The sequence below is a fragment of the Podarcis pityusensis genome (assembly GCF_964106645.2).
Source record: "Podarcis pityusensis genome assembly, chromosome: 4".
Taxonomy (NCBI): domain Eukaryota; kingdom Metazoa; phylum Chordata; class Lepidosauria; order Squamata; family Lacertidae; genus Podarcis; species Podarcis pityusensis.
Genome location: NC_138027.1, coordinates 74000638 through 74015649, shown reverse-complemented (window position 1 = coordinate 74015649; position 15012 = coordinate 74000638). Strand labels below are relative to the sequence as shown.

Sequence of the window (15012 nt, the reverse complement as noted above, 5' to 3'; positions counted from 1 at the left end):
GGTATTGTGGTGATAAAGGAGCTTAGTCTATGGGACTATGTTCAGTGGGGGGAAACACAGAGATGGGGAACCTGTGGCCTGCCAGATACTGCCAGACTACAGTTCCCATGGGCCCTGTCAGCTGAAGCTGATGAGAGCTGGGGTTCAGCAACATCGGAAGGGCCCCACAGTTCCCCACTCCTGCTCTAAAAGTGACAGCAACCTAGCAATCCAAAGGAAATGCTATTCTTTGTCCATGTCCTGAATATAGGACACACTGAGCAGGCAGCATAAATCAATCCTTTAATACCTTTTGAACTTGCCGTATCTGCCACCCTGTCTCTAACAGAATGTGCAGGAGCACAAATCCAAGAGGCACATCTCTACAACCAGGGGAAAGCTGCACCTGTTGGATGGCTGCCTTCGTGCAGCTGCTCCACCAAGGCCAAATCTTCTGCGGCAACAGCAGCAGCAGCATAGTCCGACACTTGGGCGCTAAGGAAAGGAAGGCCCTTGAGGAGAACCGGGGACGAGGCGCCCGCAGCTTCCCCCGCGTTTTGCAGAGGCTGCTTTCGCTCGTGCCGGCTTATTCCCCTCCTGCAGGAGGCGAACAACCGCCTACGCGTTTTGATCTCTCCCTCTCTCTCTCTCGAGCTTTAAAATGATTTGTTTGATGAAACGCATTTGGAGGCGGGCGGGGTAGAGGGGGGGGGAGGAAGTGGCAGCTGTTGCCTGGCTTTGCAGCGTGTCCGAAGGACCACGTGGCTGCAAAGGAGGCGCTAACCCGAAGGATTCTCCCATTTCCTCCCTAACTGGAAGTGGAGGCGCCAGATGTGGCAGCATTAGGGAACTAAAGAAGCTTTAATCCCGCGCCCAGCCACCCACGTGAGACCCCCCCTCCCCCGCTCCCCGCCTGGCTCGGGGTTCTATGTCAGGGCAATCCTGGCCGGCGATTGGCTGCAGCGCGTTCGGAGGGGGCGGAGGAGGGAGGGCCGCGGCCCCGGACCGAGGTCCGGGAGTCACATGGGGGCGGCAGATAGAGGGGCTGCAACAGGTTACGTAACGGCCTCGCCTTCGCTGCTGGGAACGAGGCGGGGACGGCGTTGTGCGGTAATTAGAAACTAAGCACCTCGCCCGGGGCGGAGGGAGCAAGGGGGCCGCACGCTGCGCCCATCGGGGGAGACGCCGCCGAAGGAAACGCGGGGCTCCTTTGTCCCCGGGGTGGTGGCGCAGACCTCCGGAGGAAAACCAGCAGGGTCCCCCGGGGCTGATCCGGGGTGGGGCGGAGGAGCTGCCTGTTCGATCAGGGGAAGGGCTATTTTTAAGGGATCCCTTCATGGAGACAAAGGCAGACACGGGGCTAATGGGAAGGAGAAGCGATGGCACAGCTCCAAGCTGACTCGTTCGCATCAGCAAAGGCGCCCGCAGCTCTTCCCAAGCGGCGACCCGCCGACTGCCCAGCGGGCTGCTTTTGAAATCTAAAGGGCGACAATAAGGCGGTGGGTGGGCAAGGAGGAAGGGGCGGCGGCGGAACGGAACTTCGCGCGGAGCGCCACAAACCTGGCAATTGTCTGATCAAAGCTAAGATCGCACCGATTCCCCCCAAACCTCACATCCAGGGCTCCGCAAAACAAGCGCGCACCGATCCACAAGTCAAAAAGCTTTCGTTTTGTTTGGGGCAGGGGAGGAGGGATGGTGGAAGTTAGAGGAGCACCTGCACGATGAAACCAGGGCGGGCAAGTAGCAGCAGCAGCAGGCGGCCGAGTTTCTTACCAGTTCACCATCATCGCGGCATTGTTCTCTGCGATGAAAGGCAGCTCCCCTCTCGCCTTCAGAATCGCCAGGAGGAAGATCCAGAGCGCGTGCCGAGGCATCTCCTAGGGTCGTGCGCGGCTCCTCGGAGCAAAACCACAATCCCAAGCAAGCGGTGGGCGCTCCAGGGTGCCAGGGGACTCAACTCGGCCACTACTCTGCAGGGCACTTGCGAAGGGGGGCAAACAGCTTCAGCCTCAAGGAAGCAGCAAGATTCGTAGCAGAAATCAAAATGTTAGTGCCCGGGGGCACCGCCTCCCTTAAGGTTTGCAAAGGTTTAAGCAAATAAAATGTTGGTTTGCAACATCAATAGGTTTGCTTTCCCCCCCTTTCTTTCTCCCCCGCCCCGTCTTCTGGTTTCTTTCCCCCCTTGCTAACGTCCCAGGTTACATCTGTGCGGGCTGGGTTGTGATTGCAGGGTGGATCACAAAGAGCAGGACACAGATTGTAACCAGGGATTAGCAAAATACAAAAATCCGATTTTACACAGGGGAAGCATCAGTCAGCTATGGATTTTCTGGGCTTCATCAAGCTCGCAGGAGGCCTGTAATCAGGGTTACTTGTGAACGGATTTCCAAGATGTTCTGTCCTTCCACAGAGCTGTGGGATCTGAAAATAACAAGCATAGACCCATGAAAGAATTTCACAGTTTGCGTATTTTGCTCCTGCCTCGTTTCCCCCCTTTGCAATTGCTTCTTAAAAAGAAAAAAACAACAACACCTCCCCCCCCCCACAGCACCACACAACCTATAAATAATATGCCATTTTTATTTTAAACCATGCAGCAATTGGTGAGAAGGTGGAAGGTTCGGGATGATGTGAAGCAGATGTGCTCACAGCGAGGGCTGATTCTGCTCTTCACTGGGGACTGAAAGCAAATTGGTCCAAAATCCAAAACCACATCATGCATGGATACTGCCTGCAATATGCTTGTTGGAAATCAAAGGAGCCAGTGTGGTGTGGTGGTCAGAGTGTTGGATTAAGACCTGGGAGACGGGGATTCGAATCCCCACATAGCCGTGAAGTTCGTTGGGTGATCTTAAGCCGATTGCTCACTCTTCGTTTAACCTACATTGCAGGGTGGTTGTGAGGATAAAATGGGGGTGGGGAGAACTATGCATGCCACCTTGGCCTCCTTGGAGGAAAGACAATAAAGAAATAATGTGTTGCTTTCAGTAGGGTGAGCATGATGCAGAGGACTGCTTCTGCATGTGGGTCACCTTACTTGGGATAGGGTGCCAGGCTCCATGGAACCAGCTTTTGGGACAGCCACTGCAGGTCTTTGCTAGGAAGCACCAATCTCAAGAAGAGATTCTGCAGTAGATCTCAGATGGAAAGACCTGGACTCAAAGGATGCAGAACTTTAAGGCCTTGCCAGTTTTGGGAAGCCAGATGTTGTTTTTTGAGAAAAAGGATGACACTTTCATATATATTTCTTGCTCTCATTTGGTGCCTGCTCACCCCTAAATGAGACCCTAAGTTTTAGTGAGTGACTTGATTTATTTATTTTAAACCAGACTACAGCCAGCACATTCAGCTTTTAACCTAGGTTTTTCCTCACAGCAAAAATATACATCTCGCCTCGAGTAAATCCTGTTGCAAGATCCATACCACATATAATCTCTCTACAGTCTGGAGCTCCTTAAGTGTGCTTGGTAGAGTTGAACAACTCTTCATCTATTCAGCAGGTGCAAAAATTGGTAGCATATTAGTCCTTCATGCAAAATCATCTCCTTTCTACTGGTGCACATAGATCCACATATTTATGGATTATTAGAATCAAAGGAAAATTCTGTGTTAAGGTGTGTAGTGGATTGCATAAAGTAAATTTGCATAGAGTTCAGCCCTGGTGATGTAGTCACTAAAGCTACAAGGAGACAGTAATTCAGGACACAGTAATTGCCTGCAGTCTGTAGATCACCATGCTATTGGGGTAGGAACTCTCCATGGAAATGATACAGACCTTGAGACCAGGTCCTCCAGTGGAAGCCACAGAAATGATTCCATGTGACAATAACTATACTGCAGCCTTTGCCAACCTGGTGCCCTCCAGATGTTTCGGATCACAATCATAGGAGCTAACTCCTAGGTCCTTTCAGCAGCCCCAATAAAATATTTGAGGGGGTTGAGCCCACCCCACCCCACAATTTGCCATTCAAATCACAAATATTGTGATTGGCACCTTCAATGGGCATTGTAATCCAAAATTTCTTGAGGACACCAGATGGGCAAAGACTAATTGATCCTCCACAACAATGGGAGAGAATCCTTGTCAGTGCTAATTGTCACTGAAAATGTGTGGCAGAGACATGAGGACTCCCCCATAAGTTGTGCAGTGCTCCAGAATAAATGCTCCACATAATAGGTGCTCCATAAATAAACTCTTATGGGGAAGCATTTTCCAGCAACATCCACGTGGGGCCACAACATGGATTGAGCGGGACCATGGAAGGTCACTCTTCTTCACCAACAACTGGGTAGGCAGGCAGAGTACTAGCACAACTTGAAACATCATGAACAAAGTCTACGAAGCTTGGATACCAGAGAGCATCTTAGCTTAGAAATAAGCTTCAAGCGGATGGGTCTTGCTTGGCTCTAACTCTGTCCTCACCTTATTTTATAGCACAGCCTGCCCCCCCCCCCCCAAGACCAGGGAACTGTAGTTAAGGGTGCTGGGGATTGTAACTCTCCTGGTGGTAAACATTTCTGAGGATTCTTTGGAGTGGAGCATTTTAAAAGCATGGTGTGTATGCTTTTGTTCCCAGCCAGTGGCTTATGAGTACAAAAAAAAGTCCTCAGTTCATTTCTTTTGTTTGAACCATCCAATATTGTCATATGGAAGAACTGTTAGACAGAAGACAGCTGTTTACGAACCAGTGCTCTGGCTTTTGTTGATAACTTATGTGTGTTGTTTTCTCTTCTTCTGCCACCTTAGGTGAATATACTATAATGAGAGCACACTTTCACCTGAAAAGAAAGATTGGCTATTTCGTCATCCAGACGTACCTTCCTTGTATTATGACGGTGATCTTATCCCAAGTATCATTTTGGTTAAACAGAGAATCTGTCCCTGCTAGAACAGTCTTTGGCAAGTATTTCACTTCTCTCTGGTGTTTTTTTTTTAAGTGACCTTTACTCTAAGGCAGAGGACGGAGAACCCTAACCAGGTGTCCTGGTGACCTAACCACCATTGGGTAGGAGGCAATGCTTAACTCTTCCCCTGCCAACCAGTTTCCCCCTGTGCATGCCCCTGTCTCAGGCAGTTCCTTGCCTTTTCTCTCCACCCCCTCAGCCCCACCAGCAGGGTCTGAGGGAAGCGGGGGCCACAGCCCTACATGCAGCTTCAATCACAGAAGCAAGGAAATGTAACATTAGAGTCCGCCATCGGACAGGAAGCTGCATTCCTACATCTCAGCCAGCTTGCAGCCTGATTTGGGCAGAGGGCACAGTTATTCCTGAAGCCAAACACCATGTGTCCCATTTATCATAGCAGCCTGCTTGATTGAAGTAGTGGCCACTCACTTTGTATGGATTTTGACCATGCCAGGCGAACCTCACTGCCAGAACCACCCAGATCATGTAGGCCAATGATCACCAACGGCTTTGGACTTGTAGGCATATATGCAAAATGGAGAAACTCTTGTTAACACCACACACACACACACACCCTGCTGCCAAGCACACATCACAACCTATTCTACAGGCTGCAATTGAATGCTTCCTTCAATCCTGCTTTCAGCATGGGGAGGGCACCCTGGGGATACCCTGGAAGGTGTCTGCAGGCATATGTCTGCCGCTGATCCACATGCTGTTAGTATCCAGTTTTAGGTCTTCATTCCACATTATGACTTCTATTTTCCTCCCTCAGTATTGCACGTTTCTAGATTTGATATATTGGGGTGCTCGCACTGCATCAGGCTTTGCAATTTCCAAGGAGCCGATCAATGCTTAATAGCAAGCGCCATCTTTAGAAGTATTAATTATTCATTTTATTTCTTCGTCCCCTAATTGCAAATGTGGCTCTAGGTGACATACAAAGTCAGGGTGTACATTTATCCATGTTTTTAGGCCTGTGCTAATAGGCATTTTACTGCATTTGCCATTGCCTGCAGCTACAAGCAATAAATATTTATTGGATTGGGCATACAAAGGAAGATAAAACAAAATCAAACTGCAATTCCTGCAATTCAACAATTTGCTTTTCAGCAGAACACCCCTCCAAGGCAAAAACTCATCAATTGCCATCAACCCACAGCAACTCAGACCAATGGAGTGTTTATATGAAATGCCGGTGAGGTTGGTAGATGCTAAAAGATGTTCAGTATTTAAGATGTTGAAAGGTTTGGGAGAAGATGGAAAGTCTAAAGTGTAGGTACCAGGCAAACCTCTTTACAGAGAGCATTCCGCAGATGGGAAGCTACTGATGAGAAGGTCCTTTCCCTTGGACCCACTCTCCCTACTTCATGATGAGAGGACACTTGGAGAAGGACCTCCCAAGATGATCTGAAGGCATGTTTGGGAAATGCTGTTCCTCCTTGCTATCAGGGTCCCAGGGTCTATAGGTCAAAACCAGCACTGTTCATCTAATCAGACCTTCCTCAACCTGACTCCCTTGAGTAGGAGTGCCATGGGGGGGGCGAGGGGCCAAGTCCCAGAGTCCTCCTGCTACCTTCCCAAAGTGGGGCAAGCACTTTCCGGGCTTTGAGGAGGAGGAAGGAGGGCTCTAGGACCCTGCCAGAGCCCTTCTGCCTCCTTCCCAAAACTCAGTGCCTTTTACCCAGCTTTGGGAAAGTGGGGTGAGGGCTGGAGAGGGCATCAAATTTTGGCCTTGCACAGGGCGCCATATTACCAAGGTCCACCCCTGATTGCAGCTCCCATTGTTTCTGATTGTTGACCATGCTGGCTGGGGTTGATGGCAGTCTGAAACATATGGAAGGCACCCAGCTGGAGAAGGCTGACCTAAGACATGCAGGTAATTCTAAAAGTTCTAAAAGACATGCGGGTAATTCTAAAAGTTGCTCCTTCTTTTCTTTTCAAGGGGTCACTACGGTCCTTACCATGACAACTTTAAGCATCAGCGCCCGCAACTCTCTACCAAAAGTGGCCTACGCTACCGCGATGGACTGGTTCATAGCCGTGTGCTATGCCTTTGTGTTTTCTGCACTGATTGAATTTGCCACAGTTAACTATTTCACAAAAAGAAGCTGGGCCTGGGATGGCAAGAAGGCATTAGAGGCTGCAAAAAAGAAGGTAGCTCGGTTGGTTAGAGCATGGTGCTGACAACACCAAGGTTGCAGGTTTGATCCCCGTATGGGACAGTTGCATATTCCTGTATTGGAGGGCATTGGACCATATGATCCTCTGGGTCCTTCCAACAATATCAATGCTATGATATGCATCTCTCTGAAGAGATAGAATAGTTACCCTGAATAGGAAGGTGGGAGCTCTCTGACTTGGTTAAAAATCGAGTGAACATAATCTACAGGATGTGTCCTTGTTGCTGTGATCTTCCACAGTGCCATTCCACTGGATCGCCCTCCTAACATTTCACAATGATACTTAAGCAAAGGAACTATCCCTTTGTCTTCAGTGAGACAATGGATGTCATGGGGCCAGTTCTACCATTTGATAGAGTAAGCTAACTGCCTCAACCAGCTGATTCTGAGCATCAGTAAAGGGCAGCAAACGGCTACTGGTGTAATTTACTGTTATTGTATGTTACAGCTAGAGAGGGAAAGGCACTCATGGGAATTTCTACCAAAATAACATGACCTTCCTTGCATGCTTATACAGGCATGAGATGGCCAAGTGGATTGCGGGTGGGGGAGAGTTTTGCTGCTCTACCTCAGGTCCTAAATATCTGAGATCAAAACTGCTTTTTGCTATACTTTTTTTGGCCTGGACCAAAATATCAGGGTAGGGTCTCTCTCTCTCTCTCTCTCTCTCTCTCTCTCTCTCTCTCTCTCTTAAAAAAAGAGAGCAAGAGAGCGAAATAGAGAGCACCAGTTCCAAGCCTAAGGGGTAGTAAAGGAGAAAACCCTATTTTATTTTCTCTGCATCCTCTTGCTAAGATAAATTCTGCACACACCCAACCAGAGGATGCATTCTCAAACTGAATAAGATTAATCGGTTGGGTTTGCCATACAATCAGATTGATGTGGTGAAACACTACCCCCCACATGTTTTCAAATGTGTATTTGTGAAAGCATTCTTAGAATCTGGGTTTATTTTGCTTGGTTTATGAATCTGAAGTGCCCTTGCAGTTTTAGCAAGGATAAGAATCCACCACAAGAATGCAAAACAGAAACCTGTTTAGTCCTCTTTAAATCACTTCAATTGCTTTTATCAGTGTTAAGGCATAAATAATCTCTGCATACAGCCCTCATCTTTCTTCATGTCCTAAGTGTACATTTCTGTTTTTTTCACCAGTGTTCTGGTTTTCTGTTGTTTTGCAGAAGAAAGAGCGTGAATTGTTGGCAAGCAGAGCCATGAACACTTACCCTGCCGGACGGATGACCCCCACCTTAAACTTACCAAAGGACTCTGCCCCTGCAGTAATCTCCAACGCTGCTCCCATTCCAGTCAAGCCCGCCGAAAAACCAGCCGAAAACAAAAAGACCTACAACAGCATCAGTAAGATTGACAAGATGTCCCGGATAGTATTTCCGGTCCTGTTTGGAACTTTTAACTTAGTCTATTGGGCTACGTATTTGAACAGGGAGCCTGTGATCAAAGATGCTTCTTCAAAATAAATGGAAGGACCTTTTCGAATCAAGTGTTAGCCATACTTGCAAAAACAAACTCTACCAAGGAGAATTTGAGGTTCCAAAAGACTTTCTACCTTTGGGCAATATTCTTCAGGAAGTTTTTGCATGTTTAACAATATGTACAAAAAGAAAAAAGAAAAAATATTATTGCCTCGATTGTTTCTACATGTAACCTCAGATATTTCCGGCAATTACATTAACGGCAGCAGACACAAATCTTTCTAGGACAACAGAAGACATGAGACATGGTTTCTATGCTGCTGAGTAACTTGCATTGATAGTTTACAAATGAAATAGGGTATATTTTTTAAACTGTTTGGGCATATTGCATATCTGCAGTTTTTTATACTTTGAATGTAAATATCGGTGGCAACTGTGGATTCTGCCGTTGCAGAAAAGTTCATACAAGTTATTTCGGAGTTTGTCAGTTCTGGAGTATTCTGACTAGGATCCACAACCCTGCAGGCCCATAGCTTGGCTGTGCACATGTAAGTGGATGTTCACCATCTCTTGTGTTGTGCTCCTCCTGGCAGGTTTTTGGATTAGTGGCGATCCACATATGTACACTTGGGTTGCGTGCGCATGGTTGAGTGGGACACCTATCACAGATCAGAGACCACAGGCTTCATCTTGCCTCACATCGCTTCATGGTAAGGCAGACCTTTTCAGCAAAAGCAGTTCACACGTTCAGCTGCAAATCTGAGAAACGGGCCGGGCATTTGATTATGAGTGCTGCGGCGACTGGCATCCCAGTGGCAAGCTTCTCCTCACCCCAGCCATAATAGGTAACACTCCTGACATACAGCACAGTACTTTTTGAGCGAAGCTCATGACATGATTGCTCTACCTACCTCAGGGATGGGGTACAACAGCAGAGCAGATGTTGTTGTCCTCCAACTCCCATCAGCCCCAGCCAGCATGAACAGTGGTCAAGATGATGGGAGTTGGTGTCCACCAATAACATCTGAGGAAACACAGGTTCCCCATGCCTGGACCTCATGGTTAGCAGTGCCAAATATTATTGGTGCTTCTGGAAAACTAACTATGGAAATATTGATCCCTGCAGTGAGCACAATCCATAGCCCATTTCTAGATTATGTCATTAAATCAGTGTTTCTCATACTTGGGTCTCCAGTTGTCATTGGACTACAACTCCCATCATGACTAGCTAGCAGAAAAAGCGGTCAGGGATTATGGGAGTTGTAGTCCAGCAACAGCTGGAGACTCAAGTTTGAGAAACACTGTATGAAATGATTAGTTATTGAGAAGAGTGAATGCATCTTGGATCAGCCTTCATTTTTCTCACATAGTGGAGCTGTGCAGGTTTTAGAGACCCAGGTCTAGATTCTTTTCATACATAGGTAATAGCCTCTTGATTATAGCCTATGACCATGACTTCAAACTATTTATCTGGAAGAATGAAGCCAAACTAAATATCTAGTACAGGGGTCAGCAAACTTTTTCAGCAGGGGGCCGGTCCACTGTCCCTCAGACCTTGTGGGGGGCTGGACTATATTTTGAGGGGAGGGAATGAATGAATTCCTATGCCCCACAAATAACCCAGAGATGCATTTTAAATAAAAGCACATATTCTACTCATATAAAAACACGCTGATTCCTGGACTGTCTGTGGGCCAGATTTAGAAGGCGATTGGGCCAGATCCAGCCCCCGGGCCTTAGCTTGCCTACCCATGATCTAGTGGTTGCCTCCTAGCTTCAGAAGACTTAGGCAGCTTCAAAGGCTAGGACTTAGAAGACTTGGCAGCCTTAATACACTTTTTCAGTGAAAATAAGGCCACCACCTAATTCTTCATTGAAAGCAGGAAAGTTGTGCCCATCAGGAATGTGTCACCTAAAGCAGATGGCTTCCCATCACTTTCATGGTAAACAGGCGCCTGCAGGAGGGATGGGGAAGAATTTGATTCAGTTCATATTTAAAGGCAAATTTACCTAATCCACACTTTCAGAAACACGATAAGAACACAGCCAGCTTTCAAATCCACACTTCTCTAAATTCTCCAATCAAGTAAAGTGTACCAAAATGCATATACAACAGTAAAATGTGCATATAACTGCACATATTAGTGAAAATGAGGGTTGTTCTGCTCAGAGTAGGCGTAGTGAAATTAAGGGACCTAAATTAATCATGTTTATACCCAGGTGGGGTATAAAAAAAAAAGTATTACTACCATTATTATTATTGTATTAGGAAAATTGCTTTGCAAAGGATGTATATGTTAGGCAAAATTGCATTCAAAAACGTGTATATTAAGAAAAATAAGCACTGAAACACTGGTGATTTTGATTCAAACTGTTGTGAAAATGGGGGAGAATGGAACTTAAGGCTGGGGGGAAGCAAGAAACAGAAAAACTGGAACTGACAGATTCACCTATCACTACCTGGCAGAAAGAACTTTGAGTTATGGTTATTACCTTTTCCAAATGTCTAGTCCATGACCACAGGCCATGCTGGGAGTTGAAATCCAACAAGCCCTGGAGAAACATTGGTTTCCCATCTCTGGTCTAGTTTCTAATGTGGTTCCCCCACTTGCAAGATTCACCTTTTTTCACTCCTACGGTGTGTCCAGAACTGTCCTGCCACCATTCCAAGAAATTCCAGATTCTACAACAAGATCAAGCAGTGCCCTTATCAGGGAAGTAAACCCTAATCTAATTCAATTAGCTAGCTACCTTAATGTATATCTTGTTCGACTTTTGATCCCAGCACTATTGGGGACCACAATGTATTTATTGTGCTATTTATTTGTACTGTCTATAAATTTGTTTTCCCCTCCCCTTCCTTGCAAATGCTCAATCTGAAATGCCTCCCCACAACAACCCACAATCCATAACCAGTTCAACAACTTTGAAACTGGTATTATATTTAAAGACCATTATAGTAGCACAGAACATAAGAACAGATGTAACTATAGTCAGCAACTAAATGAAACTCAAGACCCTGGGCGGATTTACACTCACATTTTTTAATGTTAAGAAGGGGGTAAGGAATGGCTTTGATAACCATATGGACACATGGTGTCCAACTTTTAACATTCAAAATGCGTTATTACAATGTGACAAGAGAGCAACCAGCAGTGGAGGGGCAGCATTTTGGCAAAACAAAAAACAGGTAAGAAGTGCTTCATTTTACAAATATGCCCTGTGACATTTTAGAACGATATATCTAATATCGTTCTAATAACGTTATACTGGTCAGTGTAGATCCAGCCCATGTTTGTACTTAGTCTTAAGGCTTTGGGTCAGAAAAAAAGTACGGTTTACCAATATCCCAGCTTCCTAAAGGCTATTTAAAATTATAGATGAACTCTGGCTTTTATCATGCACACACACAAAAACATACACCCTATAGGTAGACAGAACTGCTGAGCCCCCAAAATTCCACCCGTTTTCCAGTCTAGTAGCATGTTGACAACAAATCGGGCATTGAGCAATGATTTTGCCATATATACTCACACTGGTCACTCCAGGGACTTTTTCACATGGACCTGCAACTTGACAAACAGGAGTTGTGCAAGAGCCATTCCCATTATCCCATTCCAGTGGTACCTATGCAGGAGCAAGATCCTGGTGGAAGATCTCTCACTGCACAGATGATGCCACTGACCCAGATTCGCATAGGAATTTTGAAACCCACGGACCAGTTTTAATATGCGCTTGCTGAGAGTCTGGTTCACTGATTACTTGAACAATAAAGCCACTACCTACGTGCTCATTAGAAGTGACAGGAATTTTGCCTTTCAGGGAAATAAATACTTTTGTTCGAATTCAAGCTGCATTTTCCCCACCCCCACTACTTAATTATCATTGTTGAAGAATCGAAACATGTATTGCATGAGGTTACTTTTTTATTTTTAAAAGTAGAATAGAACCAACTACGCCAGATATAACGTACTGTTCATTCGCTTAGTATTCATTTCCATTAGGGTGATACAAACATATTTAGAATGTCTTCTCGAGAGAAAAAAGAATGCATTGTATAATGATGTCATGTTCTGATAAATAAAAGACAGAGAGGGAGAGAGAGAGAAATTATGTTTGTTTTTTTAAAAAGCCAGCTGTTTCCAATAGCTATATCAGTATTTTGTTGGGGATCATGCCTTTCAGAAACTTTTATTGCTTCCAGTATGTTTTGCTTCATTGGTGAATGATCAAGGCTGCAATCCTGTACACATTGATCTGGGAGAAAGTCCCACTGAAGTCCATGGGGCTTCCTTCCGAGTAGACATGTCTAGGATTTACACCATCAGGCTGCAGTCCTTTGCACACTTCCTTGGGAGTAGGCGCCATTGAATTTAAACAGGACCTACTCCTGCATTACCATGCCTAGGCTCAGGATTGCATGAGTAATTTGAGTTATTTTTACTTTCTTTTCCCTGCATAGATCCATTGCTTCAGTAGCTTTTGTAATTTTATCTTAATGTTTAAATAAAAGAATACATTTGATAGTCAGTTGCAAAATGTCATCTTTTCCAAACTGATTGTTAATAGAGAGAATTAATGTTCCAGTTTTTGTTTTTTTAAAAAAATCAGCCGAAAGCTTGAATTGTGATTGCCACCAGTAGGAACAGATGCTAGAAACATACAGGTTTGTGGAATTTAATTTGCCAAGGAAATAAGGCTCCATTTCCTGATGTGTATTTGAGGCTTGGCCACCAGGACACAGGTGGTGCTGTGGGTTAAACCACAGAGCCTAGGGCTTGCCGATCAGAAGGTTGGCGGTTTGAATCCCCACGATGGGGTGAGTTCCCATTGCTCGGTCCCTGCTCCTGCCAACCTAGCAGTTCGAAAGCACATCAAACTGCAAGTAGATAAATAGGTAACACTCTGGCGGGAAGGTAAATGGTGTTTCTGTGTGCTGCTCTGGTTCGCCAGAAGTGGCTTAGTCATGCTGGCCACATGACCCGGAAGCTGTACGCCGGCTCCCTTGGCCAATAAAGCGAGATGAGCGCAGCAACTCCAGAGTCAGCCACGACTGGACCTAATGGTCAGGGGTCCCTTTACCTTTTACCAGTTGGCCACCTACCTGTGCCATTCAACATTCATGACTCCTCAGAGCTCAGCTTTGTGTTCCATGACCGCTACTACCAGTGAAACTCACAAATACACAATGCTGACAGCAGTGGTTGGGAAGGATAAAAAGGGTGACTGCTCATGCCCTTGGTACAAACTTTCATGACTGTAGGGTCACAGCATCCTCACAAAGGCATTCTAATTGTAAAAACACTACATTTCTTGGGGTTTCTGTTTACCTTATTCAAAGCGGGAGAAAGTATGGCCCTCCTGATGTTCATGGAGTCAAATTCCCATTAGCCCCAGGCAGCATGGCCAATAGGGATGATGGGATTCGTAGTCCAACAACAGATTCACCAATGCTTCTGAATACCAGTTGCTGGAAACCACAGGAGAGTGCACTTCTGATCAAATCCTGCTTGCTGGTTTTCCACAGGCATCTGGTTGGCCAGTGTGAGAACAGCAGGCTGGACTAAATGGGCCATTGGCTTGATCCAGCAGGCTACTCCTGTGTTCTTGTAGAGAGCTAGTTTCCCCATCCTTTACATATTAATTCCATCTGACCATTAGAGTGGTCAGAAGTCTACCAATTGTGACTCACCATGACTCAGTGGAATTCCATTCACATCTGTGGGTTGCAGACCAAGCTTGCGTGTGAGCAACTTAATGGAAGGTCTTTGTTCTCACAACTTGATGCCAATATAATCACAGGTTCCCGTCTAAAGAGAGCAATGTCTAAAACATGACTGGTGGAAGTTGGAGTCCACCAATATCTAGTGAACCACAGGTTCCCTATTCCTGGTATACTGCTTCAGCTCCTCTAGGGTCCCTGGCATACAGTCTCAGTTCACCCTCATTTTGACATTTAGATGTGAGTTTTCTAGAGCAATAATGTCAGTTGGATTCCCCTCCCCCCCCAAAAAAAAATCTTATGCAAAGTAAGGTAAAAGTTCCATTTGCACTGGATATTTTTTTTAATGTCCCAGAGAGTGATCTAATTTATCATCTTTAATTTACTTGTATTTAGTAAACAAAGCTTGAAAACTGCCAAGGTTGCCTAATAATTGATTTTGCACTTGGCATGCACTCATTGTTACCAAGGGGCATATGAAATGGAAAATGTTCTGCACAAAAACAGAGCACTGAGAACTTTCCCACTCTATCACTGCCACTTGCTGAGGAGCTACAGGATTTGGCAGGAGCCCAGGAGATGAGATGCACCACTGGCAAGAAAGAGACGTCATTGAAATTCCATTCCCACTGCCCCCACACAGCTGGAACAGCCAAACGTGTTGATTAATTGGTTGAGTTTCTTTGTATGTTCCATTTCCACTGTGAGCTGGACACCAAAGCAGCTTACAACACCCATCCACAAAACATTGAGAGGTGTGTGTGGAGGAAGAGGAGAGGAAAAGTGTTTGCA

At 45.8% G+C, this 15012-nt stretch overlaps 2 protein-coding genes across 4 annotated transcripts in view; one reads left to right on the top strand and one right to left on the bottom strand.

Moving 5' to 3' along the window:
* GABRB3 (gamma-aminobutyric acid type A receptor subunit beta3) overlaps positions 1 to 2083 on the bottom strand; it is a 198314-nt gene extending 196231 nt beyond the window's left edge. The window contains exon 1 of the mRNA XM_081001393.1: positions 1753 to 2083. Within this exon, the coding sequence (XP_080857519.1) occupies positions 1753 to 1853 (101 nt within the window). The 5' untranslated portion in view covers positions 1854 to 2083. The remainder of the gene's footprint in view (positions 1 to 1752) is intronic.
* GABRA5 (gamma-aminobutyric acid type A receptor subunit alpha5) overlaps positions 1 to 14142 on the top strand; it is a 74245-nt gene extending 60103 nt beyond the window's left edge. For 2 of the 3 annotated variants that reach the window (XM_081001396.1, XM_081001397.1), the window contains exons 8-10: positions 4727 to 4879; positions 6830 to 7041; positions 8247 to 14142. In XM_081001396.1, coding sequence (XP_080857522.1) covers positions 4727 to 4879; positions 6830 to 7041; positions 8247 to 8543 — 662 coding nt within the window. In that variant the 3' untranslated portion in view covers positions 8544 to 14142. Of the gene's footprint in view, positions 1 to 4726; positions 4880 to 6829; positions 7050 to 8246 lie in introns of all 3 variants that reach the window. The other variant, XM_081001398.1, reaches the window with a different exon arrangement.
* Positions 14143 to 15012: the final 870 nt, after the last annotated feature.